The sequence below is a fragment of the Copadichromis virginalis genome, linkage group LG18, assembly GCF_057382275.1.
Source record: "Copadichromis virginalis isolate Kocher_CV1m ecotype Utaka linkage group LG18, C_Virginalis_male_GT1.1, whole genome shotgun sequence".
Classification (NCBI taxonomy): domain Eukaryota; kingdom Metazoa; phylum Chordata; class Actinopteri; order Cichliformes; family Cichlidae; genus Copadichromis; species Copadichromis virginalis.
The window spans coordinates 24,694,518-24,719,906 of NC_140635.1; the positions used below are offsets into that span (position 1 = coordinate 24,694,518).

Here is a 25,389-nt window from a genome sequence, read left to right on the forward strand (position 1 = left end):
CAACATTTGGATGCCTCTATCAGACCTGTTTCCACTGATTCTCCGTCCAGTTCTTATGTATTTGGCATGCCTCAGTCTTTTCTCTCCATTTCCTTTCCGTAAGAATGGGATGACGAGGCTGATGTGAACAGTTTGTGACAAGCTAGTAATGTCAAATAACACTATGATACAATTTAAAATTTGTTCTTTGCCAAGTTTTTTGGATTTGACTCTTAAATTAAGACAACCTACCACTTTTAAAAACCAGCAAAGATTCTGTTCTCTTTCTATGTAGGAAGTAGGTACCAATAGGCACTGAACTACTGGTTCTGACTTTTTTCTAGGTAATGCTAAGTGGAGTGTCATAACATGCAGCTAATATGGGAGCTAAATGGACTGCTTTGGATGATCAGTAGCAAAACATATTTGGGCTAGAAAAGATTACTATCAGTTTAACTATAGGTTTAAAGTTTTTTCAAAGCTACTACTGTCAGACAGCTCTGTTAGTCAAACCATGCAAACAAACATGGAGGATCCTGCCAAGCACCTGCAAGCCCAGCAAATCCATTAGCACATCCATCATCACATGAACAATTAGCCAGAGGAAAATGTGAAACTTCACTTTGTTGCTGTCACTGAATTACAGCTATTGACAGACTAAATAACTGACTTATAACAACAAAACTCATTCTAAAAATCAGGTCCACCATATTTGATCCAACACAGATCAAACACAGCATTGTGACACACATCGATTTTCACCAATTGGAACTCTGCATCCTCCAAAAAAATGATAAACACTTGTGTTTTAATAATAGTTGATAATTAACTTTTTTTGGCATTTCCTTACCTGGATGATTGCGCAAACCTGTCATGTTGCCTCCCGCCTCATCACCTATGTGCCAGTTCATGACATTTGTTTAGATGTTATGAACAGCATATTCTGTATTTCTACAAATATGCAGTGCCATCATGTTTTATGCCAAGCTGAATCAGGACAGACATGTAAAAATGTACCAGGATAACACAGGCAGGGAAAAAAAGGAAGAGGACAACACATGGCATTTTAGATATCTTTTATTGTCTTTTTAAAATCATTGCATTAACCTAAAGAAATAACCGTACAGATCAAAGAGTACCTGTCTGAGGACATACCACTCTGAAGCAAGCCGTACATGAGAGAGAAAGAAAGAAATGCCGCATTTGAGTTAAGACAGATAAACGGAGGGAGGATAACACAAGAGAAGAAGAATAACCATCTTTTCATGCATCTGGGTCGGGCACATTGCAACCAGTAGGCCCCTACTGGCTGAAACAACAGTGCTCCCTCTGCCTTCAATTGCACTTTGGTGTAGAGTAGCTTTATCTGACGGTCCATCTCTTCACTGTTTTTGAGTGAGAGAGACGGAACATCTTTACTAACTATAATTTTTAGCTGTATGTCTGCTGAAGCCGGTGATTCAAGAGGCAACTCGGTGGGCAACGCTGCAATGCAATGTGTGCTCTGATTAGGGTAAAGATGTGTTGATGCCTCTTAAATTTTTGCTGCTGTGTAACACTGCCCAGCCTGTTGCAACATGGACCACCGTCAATGTTGCCTCCAACATGAAGAGTGTGACGCAATATAAACTACTGTACACCAGTGAACGATACTACAACATTCACATCAGGTTAATCAAACAAATGCCAACTTTCCACACGGAGGAGTGACAATGTGAGAAGATTTAAAAAACATAAAGGGAAATAAAAGTGCTGCTCTTAGCATATATAGATAAAAAGAGAATGATAAGATTTTTTTAAGTGAAATAACACACAGGCGGAACAAGCTGCGACTATATTGGCTGAATTTTGGTCTTAAAAACTACTTAACTAACCAAAAGAGCAATCGTTTCAGCTTTTTATTCGACTATCATTTGCTGCGTAGTGCAAAAAAAAAAAACAATAGGATGCCTTTAGATAGTCATTCCTGAATTCTAATCTTCGCTTATGTACTAATCTGTACTCAAGTATTTTTACCAAGTGGCGCTTTTGTTTTTCCTCTTTTTTTGTTTTTTTTACTAATACACAATATGAAATTCTTTGAATCCTTTACCGCAGATACATCAGTCAGATTCATATTCGAATTCACCAAACTGTGCATGACAGAAACAGCAAAAGATGCAACAGGGTCTCAAGTTAAGATTCAGCACATACAAGGCTCAGTGTAAGGTGAAGAAATCAGCAGGTAAAGAAAGACTGACACACAAATAGTTCAACTACATTGCTGAGTAACTATTTTGCAATAGAGGGAGCACTGTTCACAGGAAATTAAAAAAAAAAAAAAAAGATGAACAAAGTGAAATGTGGGGGGAAGAGAACAAGCAGTCATAACATTTTCAAGTTTAAAATGACAGAAGAAATAAAGAAATACAAATCAATCTATCACAGCCGCTTTGAGGGACAGACTGATTCTCAAACGCATATTTACTATTTGGTTAATTACATATTGTAAACATTTGTATTTGTGTTTTCTGTATAGAGAAAAAAAATTCAAGCTAGCTTATTTTTTCTTTATAGGCTCTGTAAGGTTATCATTAAAGATATAAACAAACAAAACAAAGAACACTTGGACAAACAAATCTATCAGCTTTTTTAAAAAGCCAAAATAGAAAGAATTATATTCAGGCACCATAAAAGATCACTTTAATGCCATCATTGTTCCAAGTAGAGGAGCAATCGTGAACCATTGAGTCGTGTACCTTCCTCAGCGTCAGGTTTAATTTTCTTTTCTTCTTTTTCCTCTTTCCTGGCTGTAAGCACATAACCACCCCCCACCCCCAAAAAACCTTCAGCAGCCACTGAGATCTGGCGCAGTAAGACCGAGTGGTAAGATAGATCACCTTTTTACAGCATCAGTGTCCAATCTGTGCCAGATCTCTGCAGCAGCATCGAGTGTATCTTTTGTGGTGCAACTTTTTAACACTGCCTCTACTCACAAAAACAACAAACAAACAAAAAAATCAAAAACAAACAAAAACTGTCTTCCAAAAGACAAAACAAGAAAACAAACAAACAAACAACTAACAACTAATATTTAATAAAATGCAAAGCAGCCAGGACTGCATTTAACATATAGACTCAGCTCTGTAAATATTAACACATGTACATGAGCTTGCTTCATCCTCCGAACACACCTGATAATCATGCGTAAAAATCATGAATGTCGATCGACTGTAACCACAAAGTTTTAACTGGTGATCCTGATGAAGCTCGCTGCAGCGGGTAAGTAAATATGTCTGCATTTCAACAACTGCTCGATTTCAAAGCAGCCACGGAGCTAAAAGTGTTCACATCAAAGCCTCGTTCTGATTCGTTTCAAGCGCCAACCAAATCAGAATTAAATCATCCAAAAATATAGATATCTAAGTATATATTTGAAAATATTTATTCTCTAGTATCTCTCATTCCTCAAACCTTAATAGACAACAAATATGTGTTTCTTTGTAGTCAGTGAAAGATGTGCTTTGTGTATGAGGCCGTTTCAAGGTTTATCATTTACAGTGTACCAAAGAATGATGAAAAAATATTTAATTGCTTGAATGATTATGTATCATATAGAAAAATGTTTTTTTGTTGTTGCTTTTTTTCTTTTCAAGAAGCTCCAAGATGCATATCTAATAGAGAAGCGGGATGAAAGCTTTGAGTTTGAGAGTTTCAACTCCATGTCAAAGCGCAATTAAGTCTTCATCTCCTGCTCTTCTCACGCCCGTCTCACTGTGCGACCACATTTCACTGCAGCTAGCATTGCTTCTAACCAATAATCGTGTAAATAACATGGCGTACCAAAGTGTTTAAGCACACTGCAAAAATGTACATCATAACAAGTGATGCTGGAAGCTGTTCAGTTCTACATTTCTAGTTTTCTTTCAGACACTAAAAAGTTGAGCAAAACGAAGCAGAACCACCTTTTTCATTAACTTGTGTCACACCAACCAGTTCTGGGTTAAAGTTTGACTCCACTAGAAGGACTTTCCCTAGAAATGCTTTACACAAAATCACCTTGAAAATCCCCGACACTGCTTTCACTGACTCCTTGTGGCATCAAGCCATGCATGTAGTTTCACTTCTATGTCCTCACCCGAATGGAAACAATGTTCCATTGTATTCGTTAGGAAACGCTACAGTTGGCCACCTTTTCCATATCTCGTCCACAATGTAATGTTTTCTTGACCCATGCTTTGGAGGAAAATGGTTTAAGGAAGTTTGAAAATACCTCATTTGTAGTGCTCAGAGAACATTAAATAGGATCACTTTTCTAAAAAAGAAAGCTGTGGGTACTCTGGATAATGTATAGAGTCACTGCAAACTGCAATACACTGAGTTTGTGCTGATGCTAATGCCAGTGGAGGTTTGGAGCACTACAGTAACTGAGTCAGCAGGGTCTCGGTGACTTATGCACTCCATGTGACTCTGTAACTTTGTGTGATCTGATACTTGAACTTTGGAATAAAAACACTTACAGCTAAAATCATGGACGGAAGAAATTTCACAAAGGTTGTTTGTGTTGTAACAGTGATATCCTCTTTTGGCACCATGGCCATATTCAGTGAGCTCTTTAGAACAACCCATTCTTTCACAAATGTTTGCAAAGGCACACTGATTGGTTGGTTGATTTTATACACCTGTGTCAATGAGACTGAAAACACCTGTGGTGTTGTGCAATACGCTTGTTTACACAGTGTAGAACCAAATAAAAAGGTAGAAAGAGTGCAATTATTTGCATGTTTAAATACCACAAGGAATAAGTGAAAACCTGGATGAACTGAAGCTTCTTCTTTTTTAAGGAAGATTTATGTTTTTCATGTTTAGCTGGACACTTCTGCTGTGCGGATGAGAATTGCATAATGAGCTAGCAGCTCTCCTTAAAGTAGCTTTGAAAAGTACTACAGAGTTTACACAGCCCACATAGTAAAACTAATTCTATAACGAAAACATTGCAATCAGTCAAAAGCATCAGATTTACAAGACAGTTGTTGACTGCGAAACAACAAAAGCATATACTGTACACTGTATACTCTGATATCATAATGAAAATGTCAATCATTCCTGATATACTGAATGAATAACTATCAACAAAAAACACTATAAACAACTCAGCATCACCATTGTCTGTTAGTTTTCGGTGGTTGGGCGACACACTAGTCTGAGTGTGTGAAACAAAAACAAAAAAAGTGCAGTCACAAAAGTGTTGGTCCAACAAACTGAATAATGGTGGATGATTTAATCAGATCATCTGTTTACTAACTTAATACAAAACACTGAGAACTGCTGCATGCATTAGCTTGAGAGCTTACCAAATGAGCTTTAAACAACTGGTCTGGGCCACGGATGTGTACTGTTCACATTTCTATATCTTTTATGAGTTTTATTCAAACACACACCAGACACACAAACAAACAAAAAAAACAAACACTGAAGTAGGCTAGCCTGGGTGCACCAAGCTACTGTACAGGCCCCACTACAGAAAGAAGGAATATGTAACAACTATAAATGCAATACCAAAGAGGCACAGCTAATATCTGCCACTCTCTTAACTAGAACATGCTCAGATTTGCTCTAACACGCACACAGACACTCACAATCACACACAACAACTACACTCGTTTGCGAGATACACCTTTGTTTTGATAAATGACAAATGTGTGAACGGTGGGGCACTACATGTGGTTGTGGCATCGTCTTATGCAGCAACGCTCCAATGAAAACAGGGAGACGACCACCTCATCGCAACGACTAAAGGCACTTCTAATCTTTCTCACTCGTACGTTTTTTTTTTTTTTTTTTGTTTTTTTAATAGCCCTCTAATCAGAAGCACCTCTGTCACCTCCACTTTAATTCTTGGGGTCCTTTACTTGCCAAGAACTGTGCAAAGTACAGTACAATAGATTCGTCCTGACTGAAATCAAAATGATTAAAACTTTTCAGGTCAAGGTAGGTTTGATCAGAAGACTGGGTTGGTATGTCTGGGAAAAATGTTGCTACCTGATGTCTGAAACTGAACATTTCAGAAATAGAAAAGCACTGCGTTTGTTTGAAGCTTGGGTCTAGCTCAGATGACTTAACTAATCACCAACAGAGTAGACGAATATCTCATTTAAGAAGAACGTCTAAATTTTTCTCTCTCTCTCTCTCTCTCAACAAAAAGGAACCAAAATAAGACCAAGATTTTAAAACACATTTTTCCCCATTTTCTATTGTTAATGACCCCCGACTCTTCTATATCCCACTACAAAAATAGTTTTTCTTCTTTTTGGCTTTCTCAGATTACTAAATGTAAAAATGTGAAAGATTCATATTAATATTTGTTCATCCGGGAAAAAAACACCAACTACATGAATCAAGTTTAAAAGCAGCGTCATTTGACGCCTCTTTTCAGCTCCACATTTTCATTGAGAACATCAATATAACTGAGTAACCCTGCATCTACGCCGCTGTGCTTTGAACGTGACATTGAACGGAGGCGGTACTACCTACACCTCGAGCCAACACGGAGAAACAAATAGGAGAAATTCATCGCCACATCACCGGGAGGGAACTGAACCCAAGTCTAAAACATATATGCATACAACCGTGTTGTGCATAGTAAGACCACATGCCAGTGAATACTGTATATTCACTACAGAAAGCACAATTTCAACCACTAATCGAAGTTAAAACAAACAAACAAAAAAAGATAAACAACAACCCAAATGAAGGACTCCATGCATAACATACCAGATAATCTCTTAGACCGCCAAGGTCATGCTAAATGGCAAAAAGGACTGTTTCTTTTTTCATTCTTGCTACATGAAAAGACATCCTTCATTTGGCTCACATTAAAATGGATAATTTGCATCCTTAAACAGAATCTAAAAGCATAGCAAATCTTCCGTGAAGGAACCGTATAAAGTCACATACACAGGCTGCATGTGTGTCTGAAATATACTGTACATGATTTATATTACTGCTTTCTTTCTTTCTTTTATCTTTTTGTACATAAATGTTCTACAGCTCTGTGAGTCAAGCTTGTGATGAAATGAACAGTCGAGCGCAAGGGAGAAGAAGTACCGTGAGTAAATTTGCATATAAAAAAAAAAACCAAAAAAAAAAACCCTCCAAAACAATAAACATCTGCAAGGACACTGTACCACGGAAACAGTCTAATCTAACTAGAGATGAAGTAAATACAGTACACGAGATACAATAATCACATAGGTCGATGCTCTGCAAGTGTCTTTAGCATATAGAAACAAGACACATAGGAGGAGCACTAACAGTGCCTTAAGTCAATGGCTACAGGTGCTACAGTATTACAGAGGATGAAGAAGGAAGTCTGAAACGAAGAGACGCAGGAGTATTTCCACCATTTCCATTTTAAAAGGAAACCTGAATCACGTGGAACTGCATTTATCAATGTACCTCTCCATCTAGTGTACTGTGATTAAAAAACAATTCTATATTCACAATACACCAAATATGTACCATGCATTTTTATCCTGTTATACAGCAATCACTGTACGTTGTACCTCGTCAGATCAAAAGGACACCCACTGAGAAAGAGAGCAACAAGCCAAAGCTGTTGGAAATAGAGATCATTTCATAAAAATATACCTATGTGTATGTATGTTTTTGTTTAAAGCTGTAGCTTTGTCTATGTCGACAACCGTTTACTCCCCCCCCCCCCTTCTCTTTCGGTTTGTAACCTCGACGTGCCCCCTTATTCTAGTGACACAGGCTTGTGGTCATTCAAAGCTATTACTATGGCACTTGAGCAAGCTTTTAACTGAATCAATCTTTTTCTTTTTAAAAAAAAAAACCCTGAAACAGCAACCCTCTTCACCCCCTTCCCCTCCTCAGTCTCCAGTGACTACACTCCCAGCCCATTGTTTTTCTCAGCCACCTTTAAGTGTGAAACGAGCAGCCTGGTTTAGGCAAGCCAGTAATTTCCTCGGATGACAGCTCAGGCTTTTGTCTATGGAGAGTTTGCAGGCAGTCTGGGAATGACAGATCGGGCCTTTGTCTGTGGACATTTATCTCGCATTAAAGGCAAAAAACCCCCAACAAACCCTAAAAACCAAATGTGGCTCCTGTAATTTCTACCATCATCCCACCATCTGGTCTCTCCGCTTTTTAAAGATTTAGAAAAAAAAAAAAAAACCCCATTGTGTGTGCCTTCCTTTGATGTATTTTAGTCTTTTTTCCTGAATAATGAATGTTCCTATGAATTTCTCACTTTTTTCCATAACCGACACTGGACAGTGTGGCTGGCTAATGCACCACTCTCATCAGCTTTTAACTGACTGCATCAGCCAGGCTAACTGTACAGTGCTTCGTTATCAGTAGTAGTGTGCTTATTGTGAAGCCATGCTGTTAGCAAGGAGTGCTCTTTGCTGGACTCTGTGGGAAATTAGCATCAGCTTCTGGCCAAAAATACATGATTTTTTCTTCTTTTTTTTTTTTAAATCCTGGCAATTGAGTCTGTTTTACCTGCCACAGGAACAAGCATTGTCCAGAGTTCTTTTTTTTTTTTACCCCCCCAATGCATATGTCTAATTTTCCCACTCTGGCTGGTGTCCTATGCTGCTGGTGAATAATTCATCTGGGGTGCTGGTTCTGATTCTGGGAGCGGGCCAGGACTGGGTAGGCTAGATTTACATTCAGCTGGTCGTTGTGTTGGACCAAGGAGACATTTTTGTAGTGGAGCACCAGGTCTTTGAGGGACGAATACAGATTGTAGGGCTCGGCGAATCCATACCCCGTGACTGTCTTGTAGATGACGCAGTGTTTAGAGTCACCGTCCACGCTAGAAACAAGGAGAGAGATCGTGTTTAGAGGTGATCTTAGTCTTAAAAGTCTTTCACAAACCCACCAGTAATGTAACTGTTAACTTCAGTGTCTGCAGAAAATTTACTTGAGTTATTCCTCCTTTTAAATTTTATTTTATAACTTAATGTATCTGAATTGAATATCTGCATTTCGGTTTTATGAGACTGGATTAATCTTACACTTTGGGTTGTGCATGAATTCAAATTTGTTAATAATTCACCTTTAGAGGTACTGCTCTTAACTTACTCCCTTATCTTCAGAAAGAGCTACAGTAGTGAATTTAGCCTTGTATTTGCAGTAGTGACAGAATAATTATTCTCACATAATTTCTTGAACTTGTGGCGAAAACAAGTGTGAAGAAGAAGAAGTGATTTCCAGCCACATTTTTTGGTACAACCAAACATTTTCAATTATAAATAAAAATGTTTTAACTGCATGTTTTCACACCTGTGCTGTTTAGTCCATTTAAATCGAACTGGTTCATTTTCCCTCACTGTGCTGCTCGTTTGTGCAGATAAGATCACAGTAAAAGCACTCGGGGGAGAATCAAAACAACACTGAGACCCTTCGGAGGAGGTGATTTTGGTTTCAAATGAACTCCAGTGCGCTTTGTTTATGGTATGAATGTGATCTGACCTCTTTCGAACTATACCAGGTGTAGGATGCAGGTTTGAGCTTAAAAAATGAGCAGACTGAACATTCTCATGTAGTTGGTAGTGACGCATTTTGGTTCACTTGTATTCTTCTCTGTGTGAAAACAAACCAAATCACGGGGAAAAGCTACAAGTTTACAAGCTTGAATGATTCGGACCAGCATAAACAAACCACAGGTGTGAAAAAGCCTTTAGACCTCACAGGGTTAAACACAAACTTACACTACGGAGCAGGCGTAAGAGCCCTTCTGTGACTGGCTCTCACGGATGAGAAAGGTTCCATCGCATTTGCCTCTCAGCATTTCCTCAGCCTGGGTGCGCTTGATGTCGCCCACGTACCAGGTACACTCGTCATGGTGGGGTGAGCCCTCATCTTCTTCCAGTGAGAAAGAGCTGAAGATGCAATGAACAAAAACTATCAAGCAGGAAAGAAACTCCAGACAGAACAATGAGCTTAACTACTGCCTTCATTACTGTCAGAGGTGCAGCTGCCTTCACTCATGACAGCACAAGCTGCGGAGCAGTCACTTACTCATCAGCATCGTTCTTTATACCCAGCCATTCATTGATCTTCTTCTGCCTCGTCCCCTTCTGCGTCAACCATCTGAAAAACCAGAGGACAACAGAATTAATGCTGGTTACTTCCTGTGCACGACATTTAAGGTTCTCACGACTGTAAACAGAATAAATATATGAATGTGTAAAGTTCAATTTCATGCATGGATAAAAGTTTACTTACATTAAGTACTGGTCCCTGATCTTGCGAAGCTGCATGAGATCTGGCTTGAGGCTGTTCATCTTCTTGTCAATCTCTCTGTTATCAGACACCTGCTCTCTCAGGTCCTGCTCCAGCTTACACTTGCTGTCGTGGATCTCCTTCACACGAGACTGCAAACGCTCCGAGTTGCTCTGGATTCTAATTTGCAAGAATTCGAACATTATACCTTCAACTCACCAAAATGTTGTTTAAATATAGCAGCTTTGTTTGCATCTGTGCTAAAAACAGAATTATGCATACAAACGTACTTCTGTATTTCCTTTTCGTTGCCCTCACGCTGGAATCTCTCCAAAGACTCTTTGCTGTACCGCTCCTGAGTCTCAAACTGCTCTTCAAAGATCTTGATGGTCTCGTTGAAGGCTTCAATGGCTGTGCGTTTCATCTGCAGCTCCTGAGACAGAGAGAGACGTTTCAATCCAGCTCCATTTTATCTTCAGGATAAACTGCATATTGTTACGGATCACATCAACAAACACTACGCACTATGCTAGTTTAGGATTTATAATACTCTGAAATACATCTCTTGTTTGTGGTTGTCAGCATGTGTGCTATTCAAACCTGCGAGGTATGTGTGTACTCCTCGTACAGAGAGTCGTACTCGCGACTCTTCTCCTGGTACTGCTCATGATAGATCTTCAGTTGCTCTCCCACCTCCTCTATGCTGTTCTCCTTCACCAGCTGATTTTTTACCACATGAAAAACAGACGACAGCAAGATCACCACTTACTGAAGATTCAGGCCGACTACATTCGCGTGTTATTAATGAATATCATTCTCGATTTGTAAATGGAATGAGGGAAAATTATGAGCTGGATGATTCACATCTTGTGATGACAGCTGATTTATTTTAATGTAATGTGCAGCTTCACCCACCTGCTGGTATTTGGAGATGGGATACAGAAGCTTTGTGTCCAACTTGCCGTTGTACTGGGCCAGTGACTCGTGGCGGTAGTGATTGATGAGCTCCACTACAGACAGGAAGGTCAGAGGCTCTGAGAAACCATACCGCGCGTCTCTGTGATAAATCTTTATAAGCTTGTTGTTCCCCCCCTTCCTGCAGACGGAGACAGGAGCCAAAAGAACATGGTAGTAAATAAGACGATGTACTGTAATACATGTTGTCCGTCAAGTAGCAAAGGCCTGGTTTGTTTCTACTATATATCATTTTCCTATGGCTATACTAAATCTGAAGTGAGTATTGAAGAACAGCTGTTACTTCACCTGAGTGTAAGAGTGTACTCGCCCTCCAATTTACTTGAAGCATCTCGGACCAGAAAGGTGCCGTCTGGAGTGTCTCGCATTTTCTCATTCACCTCCTCTCTGCAAATATAGCAGCATATTTAGATAGCTGCAAGAAGCAACGAGGAGGCCAAGCAGGAACTTGGTTTTGTGTGTTGCAGCACCCCCCAGTGGTCATTATTTTCTTGGCTGATCAGATGTCCCACTTTTTTCAGGATTTTGATTGACTCTAGTTTTTAAAGTTAACACTGCAAAACAGATACTTTAAATACTGCCGTCATCAAAAGTACAGGCTTAAGCAACTACTGCAAAGAAATGAAAAGGTATGACAAAGTCTGGAAGAAGCTTGTGGAAGGAGAGTCTGGCTTTTTTGTTAAATGTTCTCCCCCAGGCTAAGAATATCACACTAAGTCACAAAGAACATAAGGTTAGGAAAAAAGATGGATGCTTAGTTACTGAAATGAAAGATGATCAGCAGACACATCGGCAGCTGAAATGATACTTTTCACCATAAGCTTATAGGAGCTGCTGCAGACTGTATATAAACTGAGCACAAAAATTTAATTTGTCTATGGGCGACTATTTCTTTGTTGTAACAATGAGAATTACACAAAGCCACGACTGCTGTGCGACGTCATTCTGCAGCAGTGTGTGACCAAGCTGGTGAGCAGCAAGAGGAAGAGGTGCCAGGCAGCTGTGGCTGTGTATGGGTCTTCCACATGATACTGAGCACCCCGTTTGTTAAATCAATAAATTCTTAAATTACCAATATGTTTCTTCAGCGCTTTCTTCTAGACAACCTCAAACAAGAGTCAGTAGCAGAATAAGCCGTTTGCCATTGGCAGAGAAGATTTAGCAAGTCTGCCACATGCTGCTCTGCTGCTTGACCCACAAATGTATTTTCATTATGAACGTGGCACCATTTAAGAAAATAAACAAGTTTCCAATGGTGTAATATTTATTGCCAAGAAGCATCATTACAACAAAGAAATAATAGACCAAACACAAATTAACTTGCATCTAAAAACTTAGCACAAAAAGTAAGTAAAACATTTGAAACATTAAAGGTGTGTTGCTCTTTAAGAAAAAGAGGCATTGGATCTTATTTAAGAGCAAAATACTAACATGATTTCACTAATTTTAAGTATTTTCAATAACATAGAAATCTTTATGGATCTGTCACAAGTGTCCATTTAATCAGACATTTCTTTAAACAATACATCAAACAAAATCAATATTACGAGCCCAAAACTTGCCTGGATATTTCGCCCCAGTACCACTCTGCATCATTCAGCAGGCTGCTCGTGTCTGTCATGGCTGATGGTGTCATTTTTGACTTCACAGGCTTCGCTGGGAGAACTGCAAACAGACACAAACGCATCAGAAACCCACACCTCCTTCAGCAGTATTTTATAATAAAGGAATGGATCCAAGCAGTGTTAAAACAACATAACTTACCTGGAGGAGTGAGGTCTTGACCTGTAGTTCTCTCTATCAGCAATTTCTCCACCACCAAGGTGGGGAACTCATCATCCATTGGAAACCTGCCATTCAACAGTTCACATTTCCAACATGTAGATTTAGATTTGCTAACTCTTTATCATCATTTCACCTTTACATATTTGTTACACATTTGTTTCATGAAAGTAAAAAAAACCCTACTTACCAAGCAGTGGAGGGGCCGGTCCAGATAAGCAGGGGGCCAAAGATCTTTCCCAGCGTGTTTGTATCCAGGCCATTGCTGGCCTGTGCCTGAGTGACCTTAGCCAGGTGTGTGAGGAGATACTGCAGGGTGAGACGGTGATGGAGAGGGACGGTGGTCGAGTTCTCAAGCACCAGGCTGACTTCTCTGTTGTGGCTTCCAGCTACCGCACCATCTGAGAGAGGCATAAACGTTGTGAATAACTGTTTAGGCTTCAGTTGTGCATCTTTATTACAGCTGGCTGAAAAAGGAGAATATAAGGAGTGCATTTGATTGTATTTGGTAGTTAAAACGCATGTGATTAGTTCATGTCGCTGAAAACAGGACAAACATATATATCAAAAATGAAATCAGAGAGTCCTTTGTGTGGAGGAGAATCAGCTGAAGCATATCTAACATGCCTCAGGGAGCTTGCCCTCCTGCTTCCATTCTCTCAATGCTGACATCAGAGTGAACTCAAACAGCAGTGCACAAGGCTGAGTTTAGTCCTTGTGCAATTTTTTCGCTTAAATTATAGTCACTGAAGCACTGAAAGGTGCCTTTCTGTCCACAAAAACAACGGCGGCAGCAGCTCATTTGTGCCTGTGCTGTTCTATAACACTGTACTGCCATTTTGTCCACACCCCATAAAATCTCCATCTTAATCAGTCATTCTGCGTATGTTTTTCCTATAGTTATATGTGAGCCCATTTCAATAAAACAAACAAGAATATACCCCAGTGTGAGATGGTTTCACCTTTTATTAATTATGTTCTTTTGCTGAAATTGAAAAAGATTTGGCACAATGAGGTCCTGAATGCAGCTCTTTTGTTCACGTTTAAGCCCATTAAGTACAAACTGTGTGTGCTGCAGATTTTCCGGTGAATACTCCGGGATTTTAGATTCATTTTTTCAAGCTTAAGGCAACACTCATTGTAAGTCATGCTGTCAACGTTTGAACGTCAACTTGTGCAAACTTGACTTTCTCTTGAAAAGCCTAATTCATCACGCAGACACCAGTGACTGTTTCAAACGGGTCCTAGGGTTGCTTTTCAAACTGCACCTGCATAAACTTAACTGCCCTGAGCAGGCAGCTGCAGAATATTTAATTTGTACTGTTAACATTATTGTAAAAAGAGAAGAAAATGCACAAAAGATGACACACTGTCCCTGTTGGAAAAACTAAATGCTCAGTCAATACAAGCAGCAACTTTAAGATTTTCAATCTGTGATCTGATGTACCTGCTGACTGCTGTAGGACATGCTGCTGCATGAGAGCAGTTTGTAGGTGAGGGTAGACACAGGCAGGGATGACAGGTGATGGAAGGTCTCTCAGGTACTGCAGGACGCTCTCAGACAGGAAACCTAGATCCCTCTGAACCACGTCACTCTCTGGATGATCAATACATAAAGCAAAAGACCAAAAAGGTGCAGTTTGTTAGAATAAAAAACTCAAACAAGCGTCAGGGAGAAGTTTAAGGAATAAAAAGGCAGTTTAATCAAGGAAAGTACACAAGAGCGAACATATCATGTCAGTGTTTGGTGTTTTTCCCCACTTCAAAGCTATGAAACTAACCCTGAAGCCTAACACCAACTGTATCTTCTGGAGACCAAAAAATGATTTTTTTTTTTGAGGAAAAAAGTTATTTTCCAATTAGCTTTTATTTTTATTTTGTACTGACTTGTGTTGTTTCAGTTATTTTCTGGAGTGGATTTTCTTATTTAAATCACTGAATTGGACCTGCTGAAGAGCATGCAGGCTGAGAAACCATCCCAAATATACCCAAGTTCTGTTAAAGAAAAGGATCAAATAACGTCTAAAACAGATAAATGACAAATGTAACTCACCAGAGCACAGGCTGTACACCGGACTATCTGAACCTGAGGAGCTAGGTGTCCTGTACAACGTCTTGCAATCCAGACCTGAGACAGACAGAAAGAGCAATTTTAGTAAATGTGTTCAGAAGGAACGAAGAAGCAAAGAGGACACATTTAGATGGAAAACAGAGAAGTAGTGACAGATTGTTTTCTGACTCTATGGCTGTGGACTTGCACTAGATAATTTAACGCAGTGCAACAAGCTGGAAATGGAAAAAGAAGGCAAAGGCAGCGCAATGTAACTATGAAATCTAGAAGTAACAACAACAAGAACAATAATTAAAAATAAGAATGTGTGTCATTACTAGCTGAATGTCTGTAAATACGTGACAGTTCAGTACTGTATCCAACAACAGAGAGAATGTGACCAGCCCACAAAGTTCAAAAGCAACATCTTAAAGACCGAAGAAGGACTCACACGTTTGCAGTGGTGGACTTGAATTTTCAAGTTATCCATTGCTTTTTAATTTTGGGGATTCAGAGACTTTTTTTCTTTCCAAACTGTGGTCATCTCATCTATTTCACTCTCAGCACTAATCATCACGTTTCAGTTCAACTCATTTTTGCCAAAATAAAATTTATTTTTGGACAAACAGCTTATTGTAGTTCCCTGCGAGCAGAAACTCTAGCTCTCCCCCAGGATTTTGTGTTTTTCTTGCTCTGATGATGAAAAAAATTTTGAATTCATATTTTTTGTTAGTGATAATAACTCGCAAAGGATATATTCATATTGTAAACATATTAGACTAGGTATAAAATATACTCTGCTCTATACTCTGATACTTTTTAAAAACAGAACAAGCCCACTTATAAGAGTGCATGCATCCCAGTATTTCTGTATAAAATTGTATATTATGTATTTCGGTATACTTGATATACTGGATTTTTTTCCAAGCATACACATAAATGTTGAGTAAATTAAATGCAGCTGTCTCATTATCCAACACTATGTAACTCAATTCACAGACAAACTCTCTGATTTGTTCCTGCATCTCCGCCGTCACAATTTAGCTTTTCTTTGTCTTGCATGAGGGTAAACGCCTCGTCTTGGACAACAAAAAGCCGTAAGAAGCCGTGAAGCAGTTTTTCACAACTTTTTAACATTCTGTACATGAAAGAGTTTGTGAATTGGTGTGAATGACACAGAAAGTTAGAAGGAAGAGAGAGAGAAAAAAAAAGGCAAAACTGTGAATGGAGTCCCACCGAGCTCTATTTGTTAATAACACGGTGTGAATCAAACCCACTGCGCAGGACTCTTAGCGGGTCTGCTCTCAGTTAAACCACACTGAACTTATATGTACTGAATGTGAATGCGCATGAGCTTGTGAGAGCACTTGTACCTCTGTGCGACTGTCTGCATGTCTGCACATGTGCAAACGCTGGCATGAAAGCAAGAAGCAGATGGCGAGAGGGAGACAGTCGCACGTAGATGAAAAGACAGCAGAGGCAGCGTGACAGACAACAGATGAATATCTTGGCTGGTTTGTATGAATATACCTCTCTTTTCTATGGCTTGTATGAGGCCGACGAGGGCCGGGGGAGCCGTCTCTGGTGGTGTGAACTGCTCGCTCAGGTCCGGCACAGGAACAGCTGAAACAACAGCACAAATCTCAGTCACACTGCTACATTGACAAACCCCGCTGTTAAGTACGAGCACTTAGAGAAGCAGAGCACGAAATATGTTCATAATATGTACAAAACTTATGAGGAACACAATAAAACATAATGGATATTTATTTCACAAGCTCAGCCATTTTCAAAAGCCCCGTGGGATTTATTTATTTTGCATTTGTTTGCACAGTATTTATTAAACAAAACAAAACACTTCTTATAAATAATTAATGGACAGAAATGTCAAAGGCTGGGACACATTGTCCTCCTCAAATCTGAATGATGGGATATGACAATAACTGCAGAACAATTTACTGACTGTACTAAAGGAAGAAAGGGGATTTCATGCAGGAGTGAAAGTAAAAAAGGTCACCAGAAAAAAAAGAGGCATCGAGAAAAGAAAAACTTTATCTACTTAACAATTCCCCACAGACTAAATCAAACATCTTTTCAGTTGGAGAGAAAGAGGAAAGGAGAAAGCTAGAGGGAGAAAAAAAAAAAGAAAAAAAAAAGGGAGATCCCATTTCCCTCCCTCCCCCTCTTTTTACTCCCTTTTCTTTTCTCCGCTCTCGTTCTCTCTCCTCCCCTTCACTCTGTCCTGCTCAGTGTTTCGCCTTAGCTCTTTGCGTGAGTGGAGCACAATAAAGGATTTAATCAAAACTCCTGAACAAGCAAAAGCCCTGTGGCAGTGTGCCAGGCTCGGCCCAGCTAGAACAGGCAGGCAGCGCCTCTTATTCGGCCCCAGAACAGGCCTGTGAGCTGGGTCTCTCTTTTTTTCCTCCCCCTTCTCTTTCTTTCTTTTTTTAAGGAGGGGTAGTGGAGGGGGGTCTGGGAGCAGGGAGGGCCTGGCCTGGCCGGGGCTTGGCAGTAGGCTCCTGTTCCTGGCACGGCTCGGCTAAACCACTGCTGATTATTAATTTGGGGAGTTCAGACAAGAAACGCCGCGTCAGCACATTCCTTGCTCTCTCTCCTGCTCCTCCATGTCTCTTAGTCTCACTCGCTCTCTCTCATTTGCTCTCCTGTTAGTGGATTTTTTTTCTCTTGCTCCTTTTTGTTTTAACCCCCTTTAGGCCTCTTTAATTTAAGTTTTTATTCGACTATTTCCTTACTTGTTTTTTTTCCCCCTTCCTCGCTGTTTCTTTCGCGCTCTGTGCCACCATGTCGGCTTAAACGTGGAAACTCTGCCTAGCGGTGTCTCCAGCTCTCTCGCAGGCACCGACAGCTCTTCGTCTTCTTTATACTTGTTGGCCATTTTGGATTGCAGCCTTGTCCCCCTCTCATCGAGCTCGCTCTTTTTTTTTTTTATCTGGTTTGCAGTCGGGCGATGTGTGCAAGTGAGAAGAAACCCAAAAACAGTGTTGTGTGTAATGTAACCACCTTTCTATACACAAAGCTGACAATTTGAAGGTCAGCTCAGTGTTGCAAATCCAGTATTTGTATGTTTGCACTGACTCGCTCGCTCAGTCCGAGGTAAGCCTAAGACAGGCAAGAGTAGGCTTGAGAAAGCAAAGCTATGTGAAGCAAAATATTTGCTGGATATCTTCTCGATCAGTGTGCTTATGTAATATGTAGCTGGCTGTGCTGCGCTCTCCCTCTCAGACCTCTGTGTCAGAAGCTGAGATTTTTCCGTGTACGGCATGAATTCCCAGGTCGAATTAAACCTCTGGAATTTCCTTGCTTTAGCCTAACACTCATGCAAAACACACTTCATGCTGGTCTCAGGTTAATGTCTTAAGTTAGGGTGTGGCTTTCAAGTGCAACAACAACAATAATATGTGATAAGCTTCACAAAAAAAAAGAAAAGAAAAAAAAAGAGAAAAGCATTCATTATTTAAAAAACAAACAAATGTTATTTTATAACCATTTACATTAAACACAACATGGACAAAAGCACTGGGCCACCCACACGACCGCGAAGTTCCCAGTGCACAGTTCTTGTGCTGATCTTAATGCAAGAAGAGATTTGGAGCTCTGTGGTCATGGGGTCAGAAGAGCGTTGTTGACTTTGCAACTACACCTACTATCGCTATCAACCGACAAGTAGAAAAGGCTGAACTGCTTCATCCTTGCTTATTGGTTTCAATAAAGTAAAACTGCTGGTTTCAATTAGCCATCGAAACACTAACTCTGCCCGTCTGAGTTTCCCAACATTAGTAAATGTCAAACCCCAGATAAACACTGGCCTTTGGTCGGTATCGAAGCCTAACTTAAGTGTTTCCATTCCTATAAAAAGGTTTGATTGCTCTCCAAATGCACTTAATATTTGAGGCTAAAATGGAAAAAAAACAAAAAACAACAACTTTGGGATAGATTTTTGCTCGCATTTTGAACCATGGCAAGTGATACCATGAATGCGTGTATTATGTGCAGTGGTGACAGGGCCAGTTGGTGTCTGGCTCACAGATGGTGGGTAACACTGTAAGTTGCTGGTCGTGTTTCACCGCTACATGTCTTCACTGCACTCCAACTATGTTGACAGGCAATGCATCATGACTGGGCACACCATCCACTCCTGTCACAACATATTTCAAAGCTACACGTGTAGTAGTGAGCCCCTGAAAACTCAACAAATGGAGGTGATCTGCTCTCAGTGCTCAGTCTGGTTTTACTGGCCTCCAGGCATTACTGGGAAGAACGACAAATGGCACTAAAGACACTTTCTGTGATACCTGTAAGAGTAGGCTCACTGGGAGTTGATTCGTGCAACATAAACATAGCATAAAAGATGAACACAGCCACCTTCTCACCACTCAATCCTGGGTGTGATGCATTGTAGCTTCAATGTTAGGATCACACTGTTTATTTGGAGCTAGACGTTACCATATTTGGATGATGGCATTCTAAGTTATCAGCTAACGCCAGTTAGATTTGTTACCGAGCTGATTATAACCTTTACAGGTGTACTGCAACAGCACAGATAGGCATGCACAATTATTAAAATTTTCAATCTCAATCACAATTTTGGTTTTTCACAAATAAATGAGCATGACTGTGCAATATTTACAATGCATGCTGAGCAAGCAAAAGGGCAGCTGGAAGTTTGTACTCTGAGACTACCTCAAACAGAGTACTAAGAGAAAAGAGACACTATCATCGGGTTACGTCAAATTTTATTGTAAGTGCACACTGCTACAGTTTCTAAAACTGAAAATTATATTTAATGCTTTAGTAAGCTCATTTATTATTATATGGCTGTTAATTCATAAAGATACAATTAAACAGATCAATGATACAAAATCATTTATCATTATTAACACATTTTAAAAAACTGCCAGAATAGACTACAAATGCACACAAATTTTTTAACTTTCTATGTCAATCCATTTGCAGCCACCATCGATGTGGAGTGGGCACAGCTCGCCAGCTTTTCTTTATCCTTTCACGTTTTTTATTTTCCCCACAGCATCTTGAGTGACTTCTTTTAGTCATTTACAAACACATTGCCACAATTTGAACGACTTTATTATCTTCCTGTGCTTTCACTAGTCAACAAGGTCAATCAATACATGCTACAAAATACATAAATTAACATTTGATTTACTGAAGCTTTTACCATACCATACCACCTTTATTTATAAAGCACTTTAACATAAAACCAGAGTTCACAAAGTGCTGTACATGCTAAAAGCATAAGTAAAGAAAATTAAAATGAGATAAGATAAAATAAATAATCGTCAGTAACACAATTTCGCACCTAAATAAGTTCTCCTGTACGGCAGTAACATTTTCTCTAGGTGCAGAATGCCACAACGATCGGCAAAGAAAAGAAAGTACAGCTGGTTTTCTGTATCTGCAGTTGGATAGGGTGGCCTTTGCTTACCCTATGACCCGTGCCTCCCTCCCTTTCCAGCCTCTCCATAACTTTCCCATTGTCTTTTTCTACTGTCTCAACCTCCCTCCCACCCTTCTTGTGTGGGTTCTTTGAAAGTGTTTTCCTGGTAAGGCGCAGAGAAAGCGAGGAGGAGAGGCCTCTTCTTTCAGAGAACTGGCTTCGTGAACATGGTTTATAGCCGCCCAGAGACACTGTCAGACGAGTATGTGAATCAGGGCTGCAGAAATGGAAGGAGGACGAGGGAGGAGAGAAGGGTGGGGGTGCGAGTAGGAGAACAAGGGAGGAGTTTGCAAAAATGCCAAGCCATGGTTCACTTCAGCAGGCAGTTAAAGTGAGGCCAGAGAGAGGAGAGAAGGAAGGCAAAGAGGCGGAAAAAAAACCTTTTTTCAGACTCGTTACCGTCGCAGGTTGAGAAATATCATGAGTTCATTTTTTCCTCTGTTTACATTTAATTTCTATAAACTCAACAACAAAAGAGCAGCACATCTGGAGTGTGAGTCAGTTAGTCTATCGAAGTCCCCCTGTTTCTTTTTGGGTACAAAATGCTTGCACTCTATATGACACCATCTGCCAAGCCTACCCTCGCAATGTCACTTTAAAAAGCAGAAAAACTGTTTGCATATTTTAGCCAGCAAGAAATCTCCGTTTTGCATTTCACTCGCTACTGCTGAAAAACAATGACGCAGTTTTTGCATGTACTTAAGCCAAGTTGTTGTCGACATTCTACGGTAACCCATCTTTCACCAGATGGAGATGAAAATAATGGTTAACAGGAGGACTTCTGATTAAAAAAAAAAAATACACTTGGGTTCTGAGAATTTTACAAGCTTTTGCATGAGGCTGAAACATTTCCTCTCCAGCTGCTGTGTGCAGTGTTCAAATTAATTAAATCCAAATATCTGAATAAAACCAAACACAAAAATACCATACAAGTGTAAATGAACCACTTTGTACACACATGAGGAGAGCAAGGGAGACATATTACAGACTTAGTCCTAAAAAATAAATGCATAAAAAGCTTCTAGAGCAGGGAAGCCAAACTCATTTTATATTGTGGATCACATACAGGCCAATTTGATCTTAAGTGAGTCAGACCAGTGAAAAATCTCCTTTCTGTCACTGTAACATAGTCTAACTGCATATTTAATCCCGTTTATAATACAGGAAATAGTAGAGCAATTACAACAGCACATCTCAGGTTTTCTACACCATAAACAAATGATGATGTAGTAAATGAAAGACATCAACCGCATGAATCTTTGGGATTAATTTGTAAGAAATAAATGTGTAAAATTGCTAAGACTGCCCTTTATTTATAAAGCAGAAAGCTTTTGTTAATTCACAGAAATTGCCCGTTCAAAAAAAATCATATTTATTTTAGTGTGGATACATTGTGGAAACATGCATTCTATACTGGATAGATACAAGTTCCTGTTTTTTCACTAAATTATTTGCTTACCTATTATTTAATTCCTTTGATGTAGTATGAATGACCGTGGGGAAGGTCTTTATCAGTAGGATAAGTTGGAAAACTTATGAAAACATAAAGCATATACAAGCTAAACTGTCAAGAAGCATCTCTGTACTGAGTAAAGTTAAACATTTGTTGCCTTCCAAATCACTCCGGGTACTTTACTGTTCACTTATAGTGCCATATTTGGAATACTGTGTGGAAATCTGGGGAAATACATACAAAACTTCACTTCAACCACTATGTAAAATTCAGAAAAAAGCAATCAGGATGATTACTAAAGCAGGATTTAGAGACCATACTAACATCATGTTCTTGAAATTAAAAATTCTGAAGTTTATGGATCTTATAAAATATAAAACTGCAAAAATTATGTACAAATCAGATACAATATGTTACCAGGAAATTTACATACGATGTTTTTTGACAGAGAAGGGGACTATGAATTGAGGGGAAAATTAAATCTGAAGACTCTTAAAGCACGGACAAAGGTTAAAACCTTTTGTGTTACTATTTATTCCACCTGTGGAACAGTAAAATTGTTTCAGTTTTACTGTGGACCTACAGCAATGTTCAGGCATTAGTCAGGTTATAAAGACGTTTCGAAAACCGCTTTTGGAAGAATATGAAACTGATAAAGTTGATGATCCATTGTATATATAACTATGCTAAATTGTATCTAAATTATATCTATCACTGTAGCTATGTTTATACATGTTCTCCTTGTTTATTGTGTGGGGTAAGTGATGATGGGAATAGTGGGATTCAATAGAATGTTGAGCATGGGGTAGGGATTAATAAGTATGTTATACTTCTTCCTACTCCATTTCAGACCTAATAATTGTCATTTCATGTCATTTAGACTTTGTTTTATTTTATTTTTATGTTTTATCTGAGCACATACATGTGTGTATTTACATATATATTCGTATTTGTAAATGCAAGTATGTGTACTTGTGTATATATTGTTTTTTTTCTGTATATGTCTGAAATAAAGCTACAATACAATATAAAATACAATTTAAAGTCCATTAATTTATGCCCTTGTTAAAATTTTCCAAAAACATCCAGTGAGCTGGACTGGAGTCTTTGCTGTGGCGATTCTGGCCCCGGGCCTTATGTTTGACACCCCTGTTTTAGAGTCTAAAATTATGCTCAAAAATGACTAGCTAGCCACTATAGTAAGTAAACAGCTGTAAAAGTAGGGATTACAGAGAAGAGGTGAGTGTATCGCATATAATAATTTTCACTTGAGCTATGACCTCTCTTGTTGTGCTCTACACAAATAAATTATAGTTTAACAGCTTTTAGTGAGGCTGAATTGTTCTTAGTTGCATTCAAGCCTGTAAAGTAGTCAACTCCCCTAAGCACCAGGCCTGGTACTGGTAATGTTACCATCTCTGTGAATAGCAAATGGTGCCACAGCAACAATAGCTCTATTCACAGCAAGTCTAGGGCCTCTGTTCTTTCAAGGAAATGAAGATGATATTTGTAAAAGTTTGACCATTTCTAATGTACAATGCACTTTTGGTGCTGAGCCAAAGTACCCCTCCTTGAGCCACTGCCCTGCCTCCCTCTCGCCCACACCTCCCCCCTTTCTCTTCCCCTATTTCACTTGCTTCTTCTGCCCCTGTCTTTCCAAATCACAGACACAAGCGCCAGCTGCCCAACTGGTTTGTCTCACTGTCGGTCAAAGCACGGGGATACTTACAGTATGTCCTTACCTGCTTCTGCTGGAGAAAACCCCCTGCTTATTCCCTAATTCATGTCCTTCACTCAGCCTTTATTTAAGTATCGGCATGAAAAAAGCTAATTTGATAATTCTGCAGACATTTGTGCTACAGCTATGATACTAAAAATGGTAAATGAGAAATAAAAATGACACTAGTTGAATGAGGCCCCCGTGTATTTGGCCATACACCATGATCAGCCAATTGGATACACCAGAGGTAATTCAGAGTTCACAGCCTACATGCTCAGAGTGGTACTAGCACATCTGTCATTTAAAAAAAAAAAAAAAAAAAAGAGCAAAAAGGAATTATAAGGAGAGGAATGTGTGGTTTTATGTGGAGAACAAGGAAGCAATAAATTAACCAGCTGAATCCAAAAGCAATGAAGTGCAAATTAGAAGAAATTGATGGAAATCTTGGGAGTGTGGAAGAACTTTGGTCACAAATCAAAGTTTTACTTGAACTTGAGCTTGCTAAGGTAGACCAGTGCATGCCAAGTCAATGTTTGACTTGGAAGCTGCTGCAGCTCAGAGCAGATTCTTAGCATTATTAATAAATGTCAGTATTTTAATAAAAGCCATGGGAGTGAAGAGTGTGACAGAGCAGAGCATTATCCCTGAGTAAAAAAAGGCTGTTGTATTCCTTTTACTGTTGAATAACTCCTCATTTGTACAAACTAAAAACACACCTATAAAAATGTCAGTTTGTCAAAAGAGCCAGTATCCTTAACCCAGGCACGTCCAATTGAAAACAGCATCAACAGGCCCTCCAGCCATTGTGATTCTTGATTACACTCGGAGGGGTCACAGGCATGCATTTTTGTGCACTGCAGAGACAAGTTTTCCTGCGTCAAGAGCCGCAAAGACCGATACAATCAATACCAGACCAGTAGAGTCTGACAGAGTCTTGTCAGTCGACGGATTAGCACTTTATTATTCAACGCAGACTTAAGTTGGCTACGCTTACAAAGAGGTAAAGCTTACTTAGTATAGCTTAAAGGGTCAACTGGCGGTCACTGCCAAATGTGAGAGCCTTATGAAAACATCAAGTACACCAAACTAGCTGCTGCTAACAGCTGGGCATGCGAGAAGTTGTGTTTTTCTTTTAAAACTTGAGGAAAAAAATCCCCCCCAAAAAAATAAAAATCAAGAAATCTCTACACTGTGAGGCTAATGAAGGAGCACCATGTTTGTGTGTCTCCCCCTGGTCTTTGTCCCAGTTTTCCTGTCTTCTCCCCGCTGTCTTATCAAACAAAGACCAAAAAGCTCCCCACCTCAAAAAACAAATGCAGCTCAAAATTACCAAACATATCTTAAAAGGTAAAAGGGAGCAAAATAAACAAACTATTATTTAGCAAATTTCTGCATCAATATTTTCTGCACTTTCAAGGCCAACTAACAAACTAACACCAACTAACTAATTGTCTAGACATTTAAACAAGAAAAAATGAGACTAGCTGACTAAGAGGCAGAAAACCCTCAGCAAAACACTTAAAACTACTTTAAATGGACTCATTTAAATTCAGGCCCAAAAAATTCTATATAGGAGCTTAATGAAACCATTTATCATTTCCTCGTTAATTAAATCATATTTTAAATGTCGCCAAATTGTGCGCCCAACATACAGCCACTCGTTTTTACATCAAACTACAGCAGAACAGCGCTCGTTAGGGTCATTCCGCCTTTACTCGTTC

At 39.4% G+C, this 25,389-nt stretch overlaps 1 protein-coding gene across 2 annotated transcripts in view; it reads right to left on the reverse strand.

Annotated features, from left to right (window-relative positions):
• Positions 1-1,038: 1,038 nt before the first annotated feature.
• pik3r2 (phosphoinositide-3-kinase, regulatory subunit 2 (beta)) overlaps positions 1,039-25,389 on the reverse strand; it is a 32,467-nt gene continuing 8,116 nt past the window's right edge. For both annotated transcript variants that reach the window (XM_085438608.1, XM_085438609.1), the window contains exons 3-16: positions 16,550-16,642; positions 15,023-15,097; positions 14,417-14,566; positions 13,160-13,370; positions 12,952-13,037; positions 12,750-12,852; positions 11,476-11,574; positions 11,128-11,308; positions 10,813-10,932; positions 10,503-10,645; positions 10,216-10,392; positions 10,009-10,080; positions 9,699-9,869; positions 1,039-8,800 (exon numbers count right to left, since the gene is read on the reverse strand). In XM_085438608.1, the coding sequence (XP_085294734.1) occupies positions 8,593-8,800; positions 9,699-9,869; positions 10,009-10,080; positions 10,216-10,392; positions 10,503-10,645; positions 10,813-10,932; positions 11,128-11,308; positions 11,476-11,574; positions 12,750-12,852; positions 12,952-13,037; positions 13,160-13,370; positions 14,417-14,566; positions 15,023-15,097; positions 16,550-16,642 (1,889 nt within the window). In that variant the 3' untranslated portion in view covers positions 1,039-8,592. The remainder of the gene's footprint in view (positions 8,801-9,698; positions 9,870-10,008; positions 10,081-10,215; positions 10,393-10,502; positions 10,646-10,812; positions 10,933-11,127; positions 11,309-11,475; positions 11,575-12,749; positions 12,853-12,951; positions 13,038-13,159; positions 13,371-14,416; positions 14,567-15,022; positions 15,098-16,549; positions 16,643-25,389) is intronic.